At 40.8% G+C, this 16,295-nt stretch overlaps 2 protein-coding genes across 3 annotated transcripts; one reads left to right on the top strand and one right to left on the bottom strand.

Moving 5' to 3' along the window:
• Nucleotides 1-2,157: 2,157 nt before the first annotated feature.
• Nucleotides 2,158-5,606, bottom strand: cabcoco1 (ciliary associated calcium binding coiled-coil 1). 2 transcript variants are annotated; one of them, XM_034569655.1, is made up of 6 exons: nucleotides 5,475-5,606; nucleotides 5,312-5,400; nucleotides 4,163-4,332; nucleotides 3,923-4,067; nucleotides 3,166-3,238; nucleotides 2,158-2,828 (listed from the first exon to the last, which is right to left on the bottom strand). In XM_034569655.1, exons 1-6 carry the CDS (start codon nucleotides 5,538-5,540, stop codon nucleotides 2,727-2,729), a joined length of 645 nt encoding a protein of 214 aa, XP_034425546.1. In that variant the 5' UTR covers nucleotides 5,541-5,606; the 3' UTR covers nucleotides 2,158-2,726. The 2 variants fall into 2 exon arrangements, with proteins under 2 accessions (XP_034425546.1, XP_034425545.1); XM_034569654.1 differs by lacking the exon at nucleotides 2,158-2,828 and adding an exon at nucleotides 2,967-3,090.
• A 4,177-nt stretch (nucleotides 5,607-9,783) lies between these two features.
• On the top strand, nucleotides 9,784-15,412 carry LOC117752404 (transmembrane protein 26-like). Its single transcript, XM_034569658.1, has 7 exons — nucleotides 9,784-10,034; nucleotides 10,200-10,296; nucleotides 10,384-10,444; nucleotides 11,168-11,214; nucleotides 12,227-12,417; nucleotides 12,679-12,758; nucleotides 15,120-15,412. The coding sequence occupies exons 1-7, from the start codon at nucleotides 9,847-9,849 to the stop codon at nucleotides 15,389-15,391; spliced, it is 936 nt and encodes a 311-aa protein (XP_034425549.1). The 5' UTR covers nucleotides 9,784-9,846; the 3' UTR covers nucleotides 15,392-15,412.
• The last annotated feature ends 883 nt before the right edge of the window (nucleotides 15,413-16,295 follow it).

Here is a 16,295-nt window from a genome sequence, read left to right as displayed (position 1 = left end):
CTAGTCAATACAGATCAAATTAACATGACACATTTACAAAAAAAGAAAAAGTGAAACTAAATTATATATATATATATATATATGTTATATAAAGACAACAATAAAGGTGATGTCTGTCAAAAATAGGAGAAGGGGGGAATTTAATTGGTAATAAATTGTTAAGCATAAAAGAAACAGGAAAACAACAGTAAGACTTATGATATTACATAGGACCAGCGGGGAGGGGTTAGTGTTGAAGATATTATTGAAAGGGTGATCAAATTTCTCCAAAGGATTTTATGTTTTTTAAGAAATGTTTTAAATTTGGATGGTCGGTTAATAGATTGAGCCGGTGAATAACAGATACCTTGGTTCTATCTTTCCAGTTGGAAATGGTTATTGATATTAATATGAATGGTTTGACATGGGAATGCTGCAGTGACCAGAAGTCTGCCTGCAGGTCTCCACTGTGGGGTCACTTCCAGTCAGCTCCACTGACAGGACAGGAAATACAAGCAAAAACTACAAAATAAAATAGTTTAGACATTTTCAGTGGAAGCAGTCTTATCACTAATTTATATTAAATTAACGCGTCAATATTTATCATAAACATGAGTAAGTTATTAAGTTTGTCCTGTCTATGCAGCACATAACATGGTTAGCAAAGCCAGTGAAGCAGTGATTCTTCTAATAACAGTATCTCCATCTCCATCGATTCATAGAAAGACATAAAGCTTGTTATACATACACACGTGTGTGTGTATATATATCAGATCAGATGAGCATTGGAGTAATTTAAAGGGCAAAGCCAGGTCTCTTAATTTACTGCAATTACTGCAGGGTGGTATTATGGAAAGAGGATGAATGATTAATACAGAGAGCCCTGCAACATTAATAATGGCTGAGAGGATGAGGAGTACTTCTAAATTAAGACAGAGGGTAACAAAGTGAAGCACTAGGTGGAGGGAAGTTAATGAATTTGTTGAGACAATGAAAAATAAAAGGTTTCGATGTAGCCTGTGACTCAAGTTGATAGGATAAAATAATTACAAAATGCTTTGAGCCTTGAAATAATGGCTGCTAAGTGTCTTTGACAGCATAATCCTTTGAGACGGGTGGGGGTTGTGGCCTGTGGTGGTAATTTTGCATTGAAAACAGGGCTTTAGAATACCTGGTCAGGTAAGAGCCAGAGGAGGCAGGCATGCACCACCACCACCACCAGATTAGGAATGAAAACATGACAGTCTGTATGTTCACCCTGAGGAAGACATTAGGGCTGCATTATTTTTAAAGTAACAAGGTTCAGTGTGTTGTGTCATTTGCTCCAACTGCTAACAAATTGGACATGATCTGAAGAAGCATTAAATGGTTATCTACCTACTTATCTATTTGTATATGGAACACATATCTCGCAACTCATTTTATTTATGTGTATTCTTAGTGGGTAGTGCAATGTCCAATTTGGTGCAGTTTGGTGTGTGTGCATTAACAAAAAGTTAAACTAACAAGCAACCAGCGCTTCAATATCCGACTGACACGGACAAACAGCACAGGTTCCGATCTCTGTCATGGCGACAACATTCATAGCATCACTTCAAAGTAAAAGCAAAACTTCAGAAATAGCCGACGTGCAATGTATGAAAAAACAACACCAGTCGAGTCAATCATTCAAACTTGTATAAGCCACACGTGAACAGTAATAAAACAAATTCAACAAAATTTCAATCGATGAAAAACATAGACTATAAAATGTTCATTGTAGACAAACCAGGTAGAATAAATGCAAAGTTTTCTAACTTCACTCTGATTCATAGACTGATTAAAAAAAAACTCTGCACGGAAGGTCCAGCACACAGTATACTGACAGTATATTGGGAAACTAGTGAAAGCTCCAAATTGGCTGTGCTGTTCTCATAGAAAAAAAGTGCCGCCCATAGATGAATGTGTGTGTGAATGGCAAAAACCTGGAAAGTGCTTAGAGTGGTCATCAACACTAGAAAAGCACTTTATAAAATACAGAAGATTTACCATAAAAATGTTGTTTTGTTTTTTTATGTGTCACAGACACTCCTTTCTAAATAGAACATTTTATTCTTGTTGGTTAATGGTTGGACAACGAGCATTGGGTATCGCTGAGAATAAAAGCTCCAAATGTTCATCGCTCCTGTATTGCTATTCTCACAGGGACCCCCCCCCCCCCCCCCGATTTTCATGTTAGAGCTTTTATTCCATGTAGAGATTCTGCCCTGATAAAAGCGTTTTAAATAAAACATGTAGTGATTATTATCACCACAGAGGCAGTAGGAGAAAGGCTGGAGTGGATACACACGGGCAATCTCTGGCAAGGCTAAAAACAGACGTTTTACTCACAAATCCTGCAGAGTGGAAAGCTGAAAGCACTCAGGACCTGGAGTGCAGCTCTTCACCCACCGTATAGTTCACAATAAAAACTCCAGGGCAATAAGTCAAGAAGTACAGTTTTTCCCGTTGACTCAATATCTGATTTAAAATTTGTGCTCAACGACTTGACTCACAGATTTACATTGACTGAGTTGGATGGTTCATACAGTATATTTTTGCATTTAAGGATTTATTTCATTATACTTTCCTGAGTTTTAGTTGCAGTTAAAAGTTACGTCATTGCAAAGCTACAATGGCAGCATACTGAAATACCTATACATGTTGGCTAAACCAAAAATACCAAACTATTAAAGAAATTATACGTTGGAAATAAGCTCATACATTATTTACAGACTTGAAATTCCTGCATTCAAACAATGAAGTCCAACATTGCTGGGTCTGAATCTTCCTGGGAAGCTCTGAATCTTCCTGGGTGGGTTTGACATTTCCTGGGTGGACAAGCCAAGGAGAGCATAAGTATGGAAAATTACTTTATTACTATTTTTTGTAAACAGGCATCCCATTAACTGTGAAGGGAAAACGGGTCTACTTCACTATGTCTATCTGCCAGTGTCTGTGAAGTAAAACTGAAGACACCTATTCATTTTTATGGGAGAGACACACGTGGCTTGTCACTTCAGGTAGAAGAGTGGAGATGCCTTCCTCCAATGGGTTGAGCGTGTCCTGACAATTGAACACCTCAATGGTCCTCTGGAACACAGCATGTTTAAAATGTTACGTAAAGGAACACGGAGACAGAAACACACAGGGTCAAAGCTGCCTTACCTCCAGGCCCATCAGTAACTCCTCTCTGGGTGTGGTCAGCACGAGCTCGTAGAGTCTGTGCTTCTGAAACAAACTGCAGCCAAGACAACACGAGTTCAGCTGCAGCACTTTCATCATTAAAAACACAACATTGCCTACCGGAACACAAGCTATCGGTTATACAACGAAACCACGGTACATTGTCATTTTTAAGTAAGCAATGTAATAGTGCTATGTTGTCGACCTGTCCAACCTGCCTCTTGCCTAATGTTAGCTGGGATTGGCTCCAGCCACCCACCCCCCCCCCACCCCCAAGACCCTTGAGGGATAAGCAGTATATACGATGGAACGGTGGTAAATTATATTCCTCGTCAAAATGAACTTAAAGGAGTGGGAGTAGTGGGTTAACTCTGGGGTTTGTAGTCATGGAAAGCAACTCTGTTAATTAACTGTGCTTAAGTATTCCAGCACATATTTAAGTTTGTTTACACAAGTAATGATAATTAATGAGTTATCTTTTATACTGTAAAATGATAAGATGATTGCAAACATGATGTTTTGTCACAGATTGCATCAACCTAATACGGTATATTATAGAGTGGTTGAACTGAGATCCGGCATATCATATATAATTTTATGTTTGTATATTATTGAGTCATTAATTCCTGTCTTTATTTATTCTTAATTTGTCCATCTCTGTCGTGCATAGACAAGCTTGGAACATACGGTATATGGATATTTCTTCCTGATACACTATCGTGTTAGGATCTTCCCGTACCTGTTTGTGACGTAACTTATGAACTCTTTGGCTTCTTTTCTGTCCAGAAGTGAAGTGGTGTCTCCACCTGAAGTCCAACACTGGCATGCAGGAGCCAAGGCCTTAGCAAACTCCATCAAGTTCTCCAGCAGACCCATCTGTTTCCCTAGGGTATGATGAGAGAACACACTGATTCTACTTCTGAATGATGGATAGATGGATGGATGGATGGAGGGATAGGTAGTTAAGTAGATGTCTTACCTCTTATGTTGTCCATCAGCATGTGTAGCACAGCTGTTGTGAAGGAGGTCTGTGCGGGGCTGAACTTCTTCTCTTTAGTCCACCAGAAACCACAGACGTAATAATCCAGCAGGGCAGCTTCCTTCATACATGTCTGATGGTTCCTCAAGCCCAGGATCTCCTTCAGTTCCCTGGAGTATTTACACAGTGAACCACTTTAATGCTAATGAACGCACTGGGTCAAAATGATAAATAATGAACGAGGCCAGCATTTCTCTCTTAGGATTGTTTTTCCCGGCTGTATGAAGAAGGACTTGAAACACGTTCGTGTTGGAAAACAAAATGTCTTCAGACAGATTTGCTGGGTTTACTGTGGTCAATATTTGGTCCTTGTAGGGAAAAGACTGACAATGTGACAGTGATGTCCACAGAGTCGGTGTTAGAAAGACTGTCCTGGTTTATGCATTGATGACTGGCTCTTACAGGATCCCCATATAGATAAAAGAGTTGACAACAATGTGACTAATATATTATATATCATGTATTATATATTATGTATTGTATATTGTATATTATATATTAGTGGAACGATATTAAAACGCAGAGAGAACTTCACAAAGCATTGAACTACAGCCAGGTCCATCACTTGTTTGTGTCCCCCTGGAAACATTTCTGTTGTTGTTTTCGCTATTTGCAGCGCGTTTCTGTATTTGCATGTGTTGTGACTTTCTGCAGCTCATGTGTTGTCAAATTGATGAAGTTGTTTTCTTAATTTGCACACGTTTTTCTATTTGCATGTGTTTTCTTAATTTGCAGTGTGTTGAGCTCTCTCGGCCACTGTGAAGTTAGACAATTTTCCTAAAACATGACCTATATACAAACTTCAAGACTGTGTTATGTGCACAACAATTGCATACAGTCCCTGGCAATGAAATTCTCGCTGCTGTGGGGTGCAGATTTGCGGGGATACTCAGGGGTACTCAGGGATACTCGGGGATACTCGGGGATATTTGGATACTCAGGGATACTGGGGGATACTCGGATACTCAGTGATACTCGGGGATACTCGGATACTCGGGGATACGCAGATACTCGGGGATACTCGGACACTCGGTGATACTCGGGGATACTCGGATACTCAGGGATACTCGGATACTCGGGGATACTCACGCCTCCAGCTCGGCTGCGCTCCTCCGCTGCAGCGCCACAGTTCTGAGATGAGGCGGCTCGTCCCACAGGAGAAACGCTGGGGCCGTTTTCTTCCAACACACAACACAGTGTGTTAATGTCAGATAAACACGACACAAACACAACAAACACTTCCTCTGATTACCTGCGGCTCACTGTCCTCCACCTTCACCGGCTCCTTCTTTTCACGACGTGGCGCTCCAGCCGACATGTTGACGCTCTTGTGGTTGCCGTAGCAACAGCCCAATCAAAACGGAATGGTACTCGCAACTACCCCGTGCTTTTATTTTGAAGGTATAATCATTGTGTTTCCGGTCTGCTTTTTCTAATCTGTCCTCAGTGATTCTCAAACTTTATTTTAAAACCAGGTTAAAAACTTTTTTTTCACAAGTGCCTCTAACTAATCTGTTTTGCATTTGTATTTGTATTAAAAAATATTAATTTTCATACAGATCTATCCTTTTATTTTTTTCACCTCAACTGAATTGTATGTAAAGGTCAACATGACAGTAGCATCAAACTTTTTTGACGTTTATTTTTCCTACATAAATTATATTAATGCAACTTGGTAAGCATTAATGCAACATTACTATTATATGAATTGTTGTTGCTATCATTAACCCTTTGATACACAACATGGGTCAAAAGTGACCTGGCTCAGTTTTTATTTTCATCATTCAGTGTTTCAGGTATTCCCCAATTAACAGTTTTTTGATCATCACAAATACTTTCTAAATTTTTACTTTTGAATAAAAATCATTTTTCTATCACTACCCTTCTAATGAACAACATGGGTAAAAAATTACCTGTATTAATTTCCTGTGTTATTTCATACATGGCTGAGTGTTTCTTTGCTATATATTTTATAAATAAATGTATGTTCATTTAATATTATAAGTATTCATTAAATATCTTGTTTTTGATTACCACAAATCATTATTTTACTTTTTCCTTTCTTACTTTATAAACAAACGTAAATTTTGTATTTCTACATCAGAATACAGTATGTATTCACTGCGGAACACCTACCATTCATTTTACACAGCTGCATTTGCACATCTGATGCATGTAAGTCTTATTTTACAATCCATTACTACAGAGAAAGAGAAATATGAACAATACTAACTAGCTATTAGCTAGCCAGCTTATTTTCTGGCTAGCTAACCATAGCTAGATCAACAAAATAAAATTCAAAATATTACAGTATATACTAAATAGACTGATTGATATGCATTTGAAAATATGCTTTTGATTTTTTTATCCAGAGAGTTAGTATGGCTGGTTGCAATCATTTCAGACTTACAGTTATGCTTTTTTTCATAAAGATGCTGTATGAAGAACAGGATGAGGAAAATGAGGAGGCAAGTCTTGGTCTTGATTCTGAGTCTGAAATCTCTGATGCTGAGGACCTAGACTTTGTTCCACAGGATCAAGCCGGAGTTGTGGGTGTGTCTTCGAATCCAGCTCTTGTAAATACAAAAGGCTCCTTTGATGATATAGAAGACTCATCTTTGATGACATCAAAGGGGCCTTCTCCTAAATGAAGAAGGAAGAATGATCTATAAAAGAATGTAGCAAAGAAACACCCAGCCATGCATGAAATAACACAGGACATGAATACGGGTGTTTTTTTGTACCCATGTTGTGCATTAGAAGGGGTTTGCATTGCTTGTGTATCAAAGGGGTAATTACATCTTTATACTCTTATTGTTTTCATTATAACTAGTCAGAGCTGAAACCTGATGAAGCACAACTGTTCCTGGTCTTTCTTTCCTCTCTCTGAGGATGCTTTGAGATAATGTATATTATGATTTGGCGCTATACAAATAAAATTGAATTGAATTAGTGTCACTCTATATTTTCCCCTGGCCATCTCACCTGCTATGAACCCTGTCTCCTGTATAGTTCAGCTGCTTCCAGCCTGCAGTTTTGAATAAACTGACTGGTGAGACTACCCTTTTGTTTTTACACTTATACCTGCACTTATGTTTTATTTACTACAGGACACATTCTGCAAACCACACTGACCATTATTATTAGCGTTGAAGTCCTTCCCAGATAGCGTACGGATAGATGTTGGGCCACTTCAGGCAATGATGCAACACATCTGACATCTTCTTGTGGCTGGAACAAAATGGATGTGACTCAGCCTAATGTTGCCCACTAAAAGGGCAAATGTGGCCCAAATATCTCAAAACAAATGTGGGCCTCTTTTGGCAAACATGCATGCTGGTGTAATACTGTGCACCTAAAGTGATCCATGTGGTAAATAGTGAATATGGCCCGTTTGGCTGACAGGCGGTATTGCAATGGCTTATTGTGGCCTAGATCTGGGGTCTGCTATCTGGGCCACAATAAGCCAAAACAAATTTTGCTATACGGTTATATCCTTCTTTCCTTCATCACTTACCTCCACAACATGCTTTCTTTCCCTCAGGTTTAACTGACTATATGTTGCCCAACTTCCTGCTCCAGGCCAGTGGTGATCCTAACTTGTATTGGCCCCTGGGTGAGCTCATATGAATGAGCTCATTTTAGATAATCATAATAATCACAAATGTCAAAAATAAAGTACTCAGGATATATACAATTGTAGTATATACATATTAATAAAATAAAGAATGATCACAAATTATAACTGATCACAAAATATAAAACTGAAATTAAATTAAATTTCACAATTCCTTTATCACACAAATATAACCTTATTATTATCAATCAATCAATCAATCAAATTTTATTTGTATAGCCCATATTCACAAATCACAATTTGTCTCATAGGGCTTTAACAAGGTGTGACATCCTCTGCCCATAACCCTCAACAAGAGTAAGGAAAAACAAAAAAACAAAAAACTTTTAACCTCAGAGAGAGCCACATGTGAGGGATCCCTCTCCCAGGACGGACAGAAGTGCAATAGATGCCACGTGTAAAGGAGAACATCATCAAGATAAAGGTTTTATCAGCATTGATAAGGGTAAACATTCTGAAGCATAACTGAAGGTCAATGAATTGATGGATTATTGTCAGTAATGGTCGAGTATCTGAGGAGAAATATAATATATCAAGCAGTCTTGTTGTAATCATAGTCCATGGTCAGCAGCCACCACGATCATGATCCACCATCAAGATCGGATGCCACTATAGTCCACAGTCATTGTCCACTGCCGCCATCAGGATCCACCATCAGCTGCCACCTCGATCGTGGTCCACCACCACTATCAGATGCCAACACGATACAGGATCCGCCATTATTATCACTGTCAGCCAGCTAGATACAGGATCCGCCAATATGAAGTCTGTAAATACACACTTAAATACATTTCCCATATTATAACACTCATTCTTGCCAGAAGTGCCTCTTGCCTCTAGATTTGTATTGAAAAAGATCTAGAAATGAGAGTAGAATGAGTAGAATGAGGAGTTACTAAACTGCACAACCGCTGCCATTAGATGCACTAGATCAGGGGTCGGCAACCTTTTGGAGTGCCAATGTGACATTTTCTTGTTAATTAGTGTGCCATATCAACATTTTTTTAAATATTAACTTCTATTATTGAACCACATTAATATTTCCAACAGACTTGTCATTTTATTCCATCCACATTGGCTATATATAGAACAACACTAAAGAAACATGTTTATCTCATTATGATTGCAATAATAAGTTTGTCAATAACCCCACCAACCACACTTGCGAAAGCTTGCTTCACTCGCATGTTTTTTGGCAGTGGCAAAGACTTTGAGAGAGTTGACTTGCTTCCCATACCTGGACACTGCACGTTTGATTGATTCTCCCTTGTCTGCCTGATCTTTGAAACTTCTTTCGTGCTTTGTCTCAAAGTGGCGCTTAACACCGGACGTTCGGCACCACTGTTGTTCACCACTAGATCCTCCGCTACCCTCCTACCCCCACCTCAAGCTTTCAGTGGTGAGACCTGAGGTTGACTTGCCTAACTCACAAACTAGAACTAGGGAGCATTGCAACATGGTTAACCACACAGTGACAATGTATCATTGGCATGACGTGCCAAAGAGTGTGAGAAAGCTGATGGTGTGAATGCAACTTTTTTACTCTTGGTGCATGCTCCCCGTGCTGTTCCTGATAAGGTGGCACCATGGGGGGCTGCCCCTGTCACCCATATCTGAATCCGCCACTGCTCCAGGCACAGATCTACAGAAATCAAGTCCCATGAGAAGGGATCTATTTATTTATTTATTCTTTAGGGATATAACTTAAAAGCAGCAAGACCCTAAGACTTGTTATTGTACAGAACACAGTGATTCAAAGTACACAACTGCACATCTGTAGGCAACTTACATATTATCAAGACGGGCCAAACACTACAGCAAGCAGAAAAAACAGAAGTGCAGCAGGTTGCGGGAGGCGTGCGCCTGCTCTACTTCCCCCTCTTTAACACTGAACCCGCTCAGACCTTTCACATATACAGTAACTCCTCTGTCCCCTGCAGCACAGCTCCTCCGCTGCTTGTGCTTCCCAAACTCCGAGCTTAGCATCATGTTCTTCAACTCGGTCAGTGCTGTGGTGACCAGGTTTCTTTTTATCCTCATCTCTCTCATTGGGGTGTGGAGTGTGGTGTCGGTGAAGAAAAATGGACTCTACTGGCTCCTTACCCTCCTCTACCTGCCTCTGGTGGCAGAGCTGATCCTGACCCTGAGGAGAAGGAGTGGAAGTGGTTACAAATGGTATAAATGTAGTCCAGTTCATTATTACTAAAGGCTATTGTTATATAATTCATTATTATACACATAGTCCATGTTAATAATAGTTTTCTAGAAAGAGATTGGCTTGTTGTAAAGGGAAGGGAAGTTGTAACAATAAGTGTCTAGTGTTGTCTTATTTCCCTCCAGGTTTTCTCCAGCTATCGTCTTCTTCCTCATCAGTATTGTACCATCATTATGGATTTTAGAGCTTCACCATCAGGAGAACAAAGACAATGACTCAAGGGTATCGTCCGTGTTCTGTTTGATCTTCTTCTTTTCTGCTTCATGCCATGTGACTGTGTCCACTGAAAATATCAACTTCTTGTTCTAGTGTGACAAACTGAACTCATTGGACAATATCAAGAGTCCTTTCAGTATCTGGAGCAATGGCAGTATGGAATCCATGGTAGGTAACAAGATTATACAAATATGTATTGATGCTCATTTAAAATATGCAAACCTAATCTTTTTAACTTGTCTTTTTAAGTTTTGCCTAATAATCTTTTCAAATTAATGACAATACTTCAGCTGTGTTATCAATGTGCTAATAATTATCAGTAGTTACGATACTACTATTACAATATATACATACATAAGCAGACAGTTAGTGTAAAAGTGCTCTACGTAAATGCATGCAATCACGTCTGTATTCTTATTTATTATAATATCAGATATGAGAGTGTCAAATATAAACATTATTCGTCAGTAACTGACTGATACATGTCTTTGTTTTTGCTGCACATTTGCTTTTCCATGTTCTCACACATGTAGACAGTGGGACTCCTATACTTCCAAGAGTTAGTTCAGTCAAGGAGGCTGTTATAAGGCTGTGGGTGTTTTCCACCCTTATAACCTGAGCACATTCATAGAGACTTCTACTTTTAATGGAACGGTCCGCCCTCAACATAAACAACTACAAGCTGAATACAAAAAGGCTGTGGCACTGTGAAATATGCTCTATGTTTTAACCATGTTTTCCAGACGATAAATCAACGGTACTCCTTTAACTGAAATGTACAATCTTTGATTTCAAACACACACACACATATATATATATGTATCTTTCCAAGAAAAATTATTGCATTAGGTGTTCCAGTAAATTCTGTTATTAACAGGTGTTAACATTCAAGATCAGTTGAGGAAGATGTTGTCAAACTGTGCTGTCTTGCTGATGACAGATCAGAAAACATGTCAATGCTTTAGATACAGTGTAAGTATTTTGTACATAAGCTGTATCTGTTCTGAATAGAATAAGTAGCGTATTGATTAACTGAATCAATCAGATGAGGAGACCTGTGCAGTGACATCACTGACTCTCCGTTCCACCTAAAGAGGGAGAGAAGAACTTCTACTGTTGATATTTTAAAGGCATTGTCTGATTGATGAACATGAGAAGATGTACTCTGTACTACATGTAGTAGGGCCATGTTGACCCAGACTATGTTAAATTAAGTCACTTTAGGAACCAGAGAGCAGAACACAGAGACAAATAGCATTTTAAGTTGTGTTATTTCAACTTGAGTTGAAGGCCAGCGCTGGATAATCAGAACTGCAGTGAGGGACAGGCGAGGCACACTGGAGACGGCTGGGCAGGGCAGACAAACAGAGATCCAAACAGGCAGGAACAGAGCTAGACGGGTGGGACCACTGTGATTCATAGAGTTCCACTGAGTGCAGGGAAAACTTCCGTAAAGAATATTAGAGTTTAATTGGCCATAGCAGTGTGCTGAGGGAAGACCGGAGAGGTGGCTGGGCCTATTGCTGCCTTCAAATGGGGTCATGTTTCTTGTGTTCAGATAAAGTGGATGGAAAGTAAATATATTGTATATTTATTAGCATTGAGTTTTTCTTTAGAATTTTACTATATGAGAGGGGAAAATGTTAATATTTCAGCATTTTCATTTTTTTTTTACGTCAATATTATGCCTTTGCATTTCCCAGCTTGCTAGCCTTGAGCCTGCTAAATTGGTAGCACCAGTGACTTTAAGACACCAACAGTGACATCAATATCATCCTTGAACACCAAGCATATGCACGACTTCCCGCAGTGTAACCATGAGCTCACAAGTTTCCATTTAGAAGGAAAGGGAGGGGAAACCTGCTTCACTATAACAGACTGGGCCTCTCAAACATTTCATCTTGTTTTATGACTTCTGTCATTTTTACACACACAGATCCACTTGTGTGCCAACAAGTGGATCCTGGCCTTACACCAGGCCATGCTCATCTTACTGATCGTGGGGAAATGGCTGCTGCCAATGGCTGCAGAAGTGAACAGAGACCAGCTCTCCCAGTTACTACTCATCTTTGTGGGCACGGCGGCTGACATACTGGAGTTCACCTCTGAATCACTGTCTGACATCAAGTGAGTCACAGGGTGCAGGATGGGGAGGGATGGAAAGTAGCTGAATACATTTACTCAAATACTTAAATACAATTTAAAGGTCTTTACTTTTCATTTTCAGATGCTTTCACCCCACTAATATTTAGAGAGAAATATTTTTGTATTTCTACACTGGAGTATTGGTATTTTTAGTTAAGTAAAAGATCTGATTGCAAAGGAAAGAAGGATGTTGTTATGTTTAATTTGTTATCTCATGAAAGCGTGTGTTTGTGTGTGACACAGGGACAGCAGTCCAGCCATGGTCTACATCATTCTGGCTGTGTGGACGTGGAGCATGCTGCAGTTTCCACTGCATCTCTCTGGTACCATGAATAACTGCATAAGCATGTTCTGAAACATAATTAGATATTCTGCAGGTCGATAGGTATGTATAACAACTCCTTGTCCTGTCCGATGTACCAGACAATGTCCTGAACAGACTTCAGTATGTGCAGAACTCTGCCTCCAGGGTTCTCATCCACACTAAGCCCTGACAGCCCATCACCACGACCCTCATTCACCTCCACTGACTCCCGATCAAGGCCTGCATCATCTACAAACTCCTCCTCCTCACCTATAAATCCCTCCATGCCCGAGCCCCACCATATCTACCTGACCTCCTCCACCCCTACACTCCGCTCAGAAGGCTGCGGTCCTCAAACAGGTTTAATCTCCATCCCCAACAAACTGAGAACCTCTGGAGACACAGCCTTCTGTGTCGCAGCCCCCACCCTCTGGAACTCTCTCCCCGCTGAAACTGCAATGCTGCATCTCTGGACAGCTTCAAAAAACTCCTCAAACTCCACCTGTTCACTACGGCCTTTGCCCTCTGCCAATGCTCAACCCGCCATTGGTGCTGTTTATTTCTGTCCTGTTTTGTGCAAATTACTTTCTTTTCTCATTTGTCCCCATGGACACATGTAAAATGTCATTGGGTCTCTTGAAAGGCGCTGTATAAATTCAAAATATTATTATTATTATTATTATTATTATTATTATTATTATTATTATTATTATTATTATTATTATTATCAGTGCTGTTTGTTTTGCACAAATACATTTACACTCTGCACACTGAGAGCTGAACCGTTTCCCAAAACCCAATACATTTGCCAACCCTGTATCTTTAAGGTTATGTTCATATTTAACTAATGTAGTGCAGGATATTATTACCAATAATAATAATAATAATAATAATAATCAACATCATCATCATTATAATGTTCAGTAAGTGTTGGAAGTGATATGTTTGAGGTGGTGAATCTGACATCCGGACCAGAGTCTAACTCCACTTAACCCTTGTGTTGTTCCTGGGTTGGATTGACCCAGAGTGTGTGTGTGTGTGTGTGTGTGTGTGTGTGTGTGTGCGTGTGTGTGTGCGTGCGTGTGATCATACGCAAGCCCTGGCCGGTCAGGGTTAGGGTTAGGGTGACCCAAGGATTGTCATTATCCAATTCTCCTGGGGTAATTAAGACCAATGGATTGTCATTCTCGATTGTCATGGGAGGGGTCATTTAGACCCCCAGAGAGGGCGCTGTGGTGCTCTGTGGGGTCATTTAGACCCACGCCTGATTCCAATTGAAATCAAGGGGGGGTACATTAGACCCACATATAAGTCTCAGTGTGCCACTCTCTCACGGACCATGGCACGATGTCGCGTCAGGAGCGTTTCACCAGAGAACAGGTTCTCCAACAGCTATTCTCCAAGCAACCATCCTCTGAACCCGAAGAGGACGCGAAAGAGCCAGACCGAGAAGCGGACGGACAAGGAGATGGAGAAGCAGACCGAGAAGCAGACAGAAAAGCAGACCGAGAAGAAGACAGAGAGGACGGAGACAACGGCGACAACGGCGACGAAGACGACGACGGTGACTACGAAGACGACGATGGTGACGAAGACTACGACCCAGTGGGTGATGCTTCTGCAGATTCTTCATCCTTGGAAGAAGAAGAAGAAGAAGGAGGACAAGACCACGGCGACACCACCACCACCACCACCGGACTCGTGAAAAGAGAGACCTTCCCGTCAAGAAACGGGGAAATAACATGGTCCTCGAGGGCGTACGGCCGAGAGGAGGGCCACTGCTCCTCCTCCTCCTCCTCCTCCTCCTCCTCTTCCTCCTCCTTCCTGCTCCTCAAAGCGGGGTCCCCCGGGGCCCCACGATCCATGCGAAGTCACGCACCGGTGACCTAGCCTCGACGTTCCACCTGTTCATCACACCGACGGTAGAGAACATCATCCTGGAGATGACGAATCGGGAGGGTCATCGAAAATACAGCGACGAATGGAAAGGGATGGACAAGACCGACCTGCGCGCCTACGTAGGGCTGCTGATCTTAGCGGGCGTGTACAGGTCCCGGGGCGAGGCCGCCGCCAGCCTGCCCTAATATGGGGTGGGCTATGTGAGGGGGCCAACAGCCGGGGGAAGCAGGGACAACACAAGGGTTATCTTAACCTAACTATATATACTATATATAAATCTGAGCTTGCCCCACCAGAAAAAACTTTTACTTTAGAGACCCTGCTTTGTGTTTGTTTAGATTAGCAAATACTTCCAAGAAGGAGGATTCCTAACTTAAAGCAACTTTTAGTATGTTTATTGGTATTTCTCTAATGGAAATATTGCAGAATACATCTTAGCTACAGGAGCTGGTGTCAACATGTTTTCTCCTCTGTTCAACAGTCATGACTGCCCCCTCAGAAGACCTCTCAGAACCTGCTCCCTCTCTATTCTCCCAGATCAGGACTGAGGTCTGGAGCACTGTGGAGGCTTTGTTTATCCAGGACGGGCCTTTCCTGGTGGTCCGCCTCATTGTCTTGATCTACTTCAAGGTGATCCACCAGATGCTGATCTTCTTCGCCATTAAAAACTTCCTGGTTGTCATTCTGAACATCTACCGGCTTTCTGTCCTTGTCTGTGACAAGAGCTCCCGAGTGTCTTTTCTTTCTCATTAAACATTCACAATGGTTCCTTAACACTTGTCTTCTTCCTCGTCTTTGATGGTACATTGTGTTTCTCATGGTGTTAACGCTGCCAACTGTTGATTAGGCGAATATGGTGAAACTCATTGAAAACAGGACTCCATAGCACTACTTGTGGTCGATAACTCCACAGGTTTACTCCGGGTTTAAATCTGTTGACCCGTTACAAAGCCAACCAAGCAGGAACCTGTGAAAGTGTTACAACATGAAGCCCCTGCACGGTTTAACTCAGACTACGTCAGCATTCAGATCAACCTGCAGCTTCCAGGGAGGTTTCAGAGAGATCATCATATTGTAGAGTCTTGTCTCTGTGATTGCTAATCTCATCCACTTCAAACCGAGGAAGTTTCATTTGATGTCAAAGTGAGCAAATTGTCAAACCGGGTAACAGGCTCACGACAAAAGAAGCTTTTGATTTCCACTTTGACACCAAATCCTCCATCTTGTTGGTCAACTCCCCTCTGTTCATGTGATAAGACTCTGTGATGTGAGTCTGCTGCTAGATAGATAGATAGACAGACAGACAGACAGACAGATAGATAGATAGATAGATAGATAGATAGATAGATAGATAGATAGATAGATGGATGGATGGATAGATAGATAGATAGATAGATAGATAGATAGATAGATGGATGGATGGATAGATGGATGGATAGATCAATCAAGCGTTTATTGTTATTGAACAGCTGTACAACGAAACTTAAGTGCAACTCCACAGTTAACCAACAGTTAAAAGAAAACAAAGATAAAAGGTCGACCAACAACTCGTCATGTAAAAAACAGTCGTAAATAAATAGATATTGCATAGACGATTATAAGATAAACTTAGTATAGCACTTACACCAGGATAATATAATATTTATGCACATTACCC

Source organism: Hippoglossus hippoglossus, chromosome 19, assembly GCF_009819705.1.
Source record: "Hippoglossus hippoglossus isolate fHipHip1 chromosome 19, fHipHip1.pri, whole genome shotgun sequence".
NCBI classification, from domain to species: Eukaryota; Metazoa; Chordata; class Actinopteri; order Pleuronectiformes; family Pleuronectidae; genus Hippoglossus; species Hippoglossus hippoglossus.
This window is presented reverse-complemented; position numbering and strand designations above follow the sequence as displayed.

What these genes read in the sequence shown, in the direction of transcription:
- LOC117752404 (XM_034569658.1), top strand. Translation starts at nt 9,847, where the DNA reads ATGTTCTTCAACTCGGTCAGTGCTGTGGTGACCAGGTTTCTTTTTATC. An exon ending in GAATCACTGTCTGACATCAA is followed by an intron (nt 12,418 to 12,678) that starts GTGAGTCACAGG and finishes TGTGTGACACAG; the next exon opens with GGACAGCAGTCCAGCCATGG. An exon ending in GTTTCCACTGCATCTCTCTG is followed by an intron (nt 12,759 to 15,119) that starts GTACCATGAATA and finishes TCTGTTCAACAG; the next exon opens with TCATGACTGCCCCCTCAGAA.
- cabcoco1 (XM_034569654.1), bottom strand. Translation starts at nt 5,540, where the DNA reads ATGTCGGCTGGAGCGCCACGTCGTGAAAAGAAGGAGCCGGTGAAGGTG. An exon ending in TGGAGGACAGTGAGCCGCAG is followed by an intron (nt 5,401 to 5,474) that starts GTAATCAGAGGA and finishes GTGTGTTGGAAG; the next exon opens with AAAACGGCCCCAGCGTTTCT. An exon ending in ATAAGTTACGTCACAAACAG is followed by an intron (nt 3,239 to 3,922) that starts GTACGGGAAGAT and finishes TCTTGGCTGCAG; the next exon opens with TTTGTTTCAGAAGCACAGAC.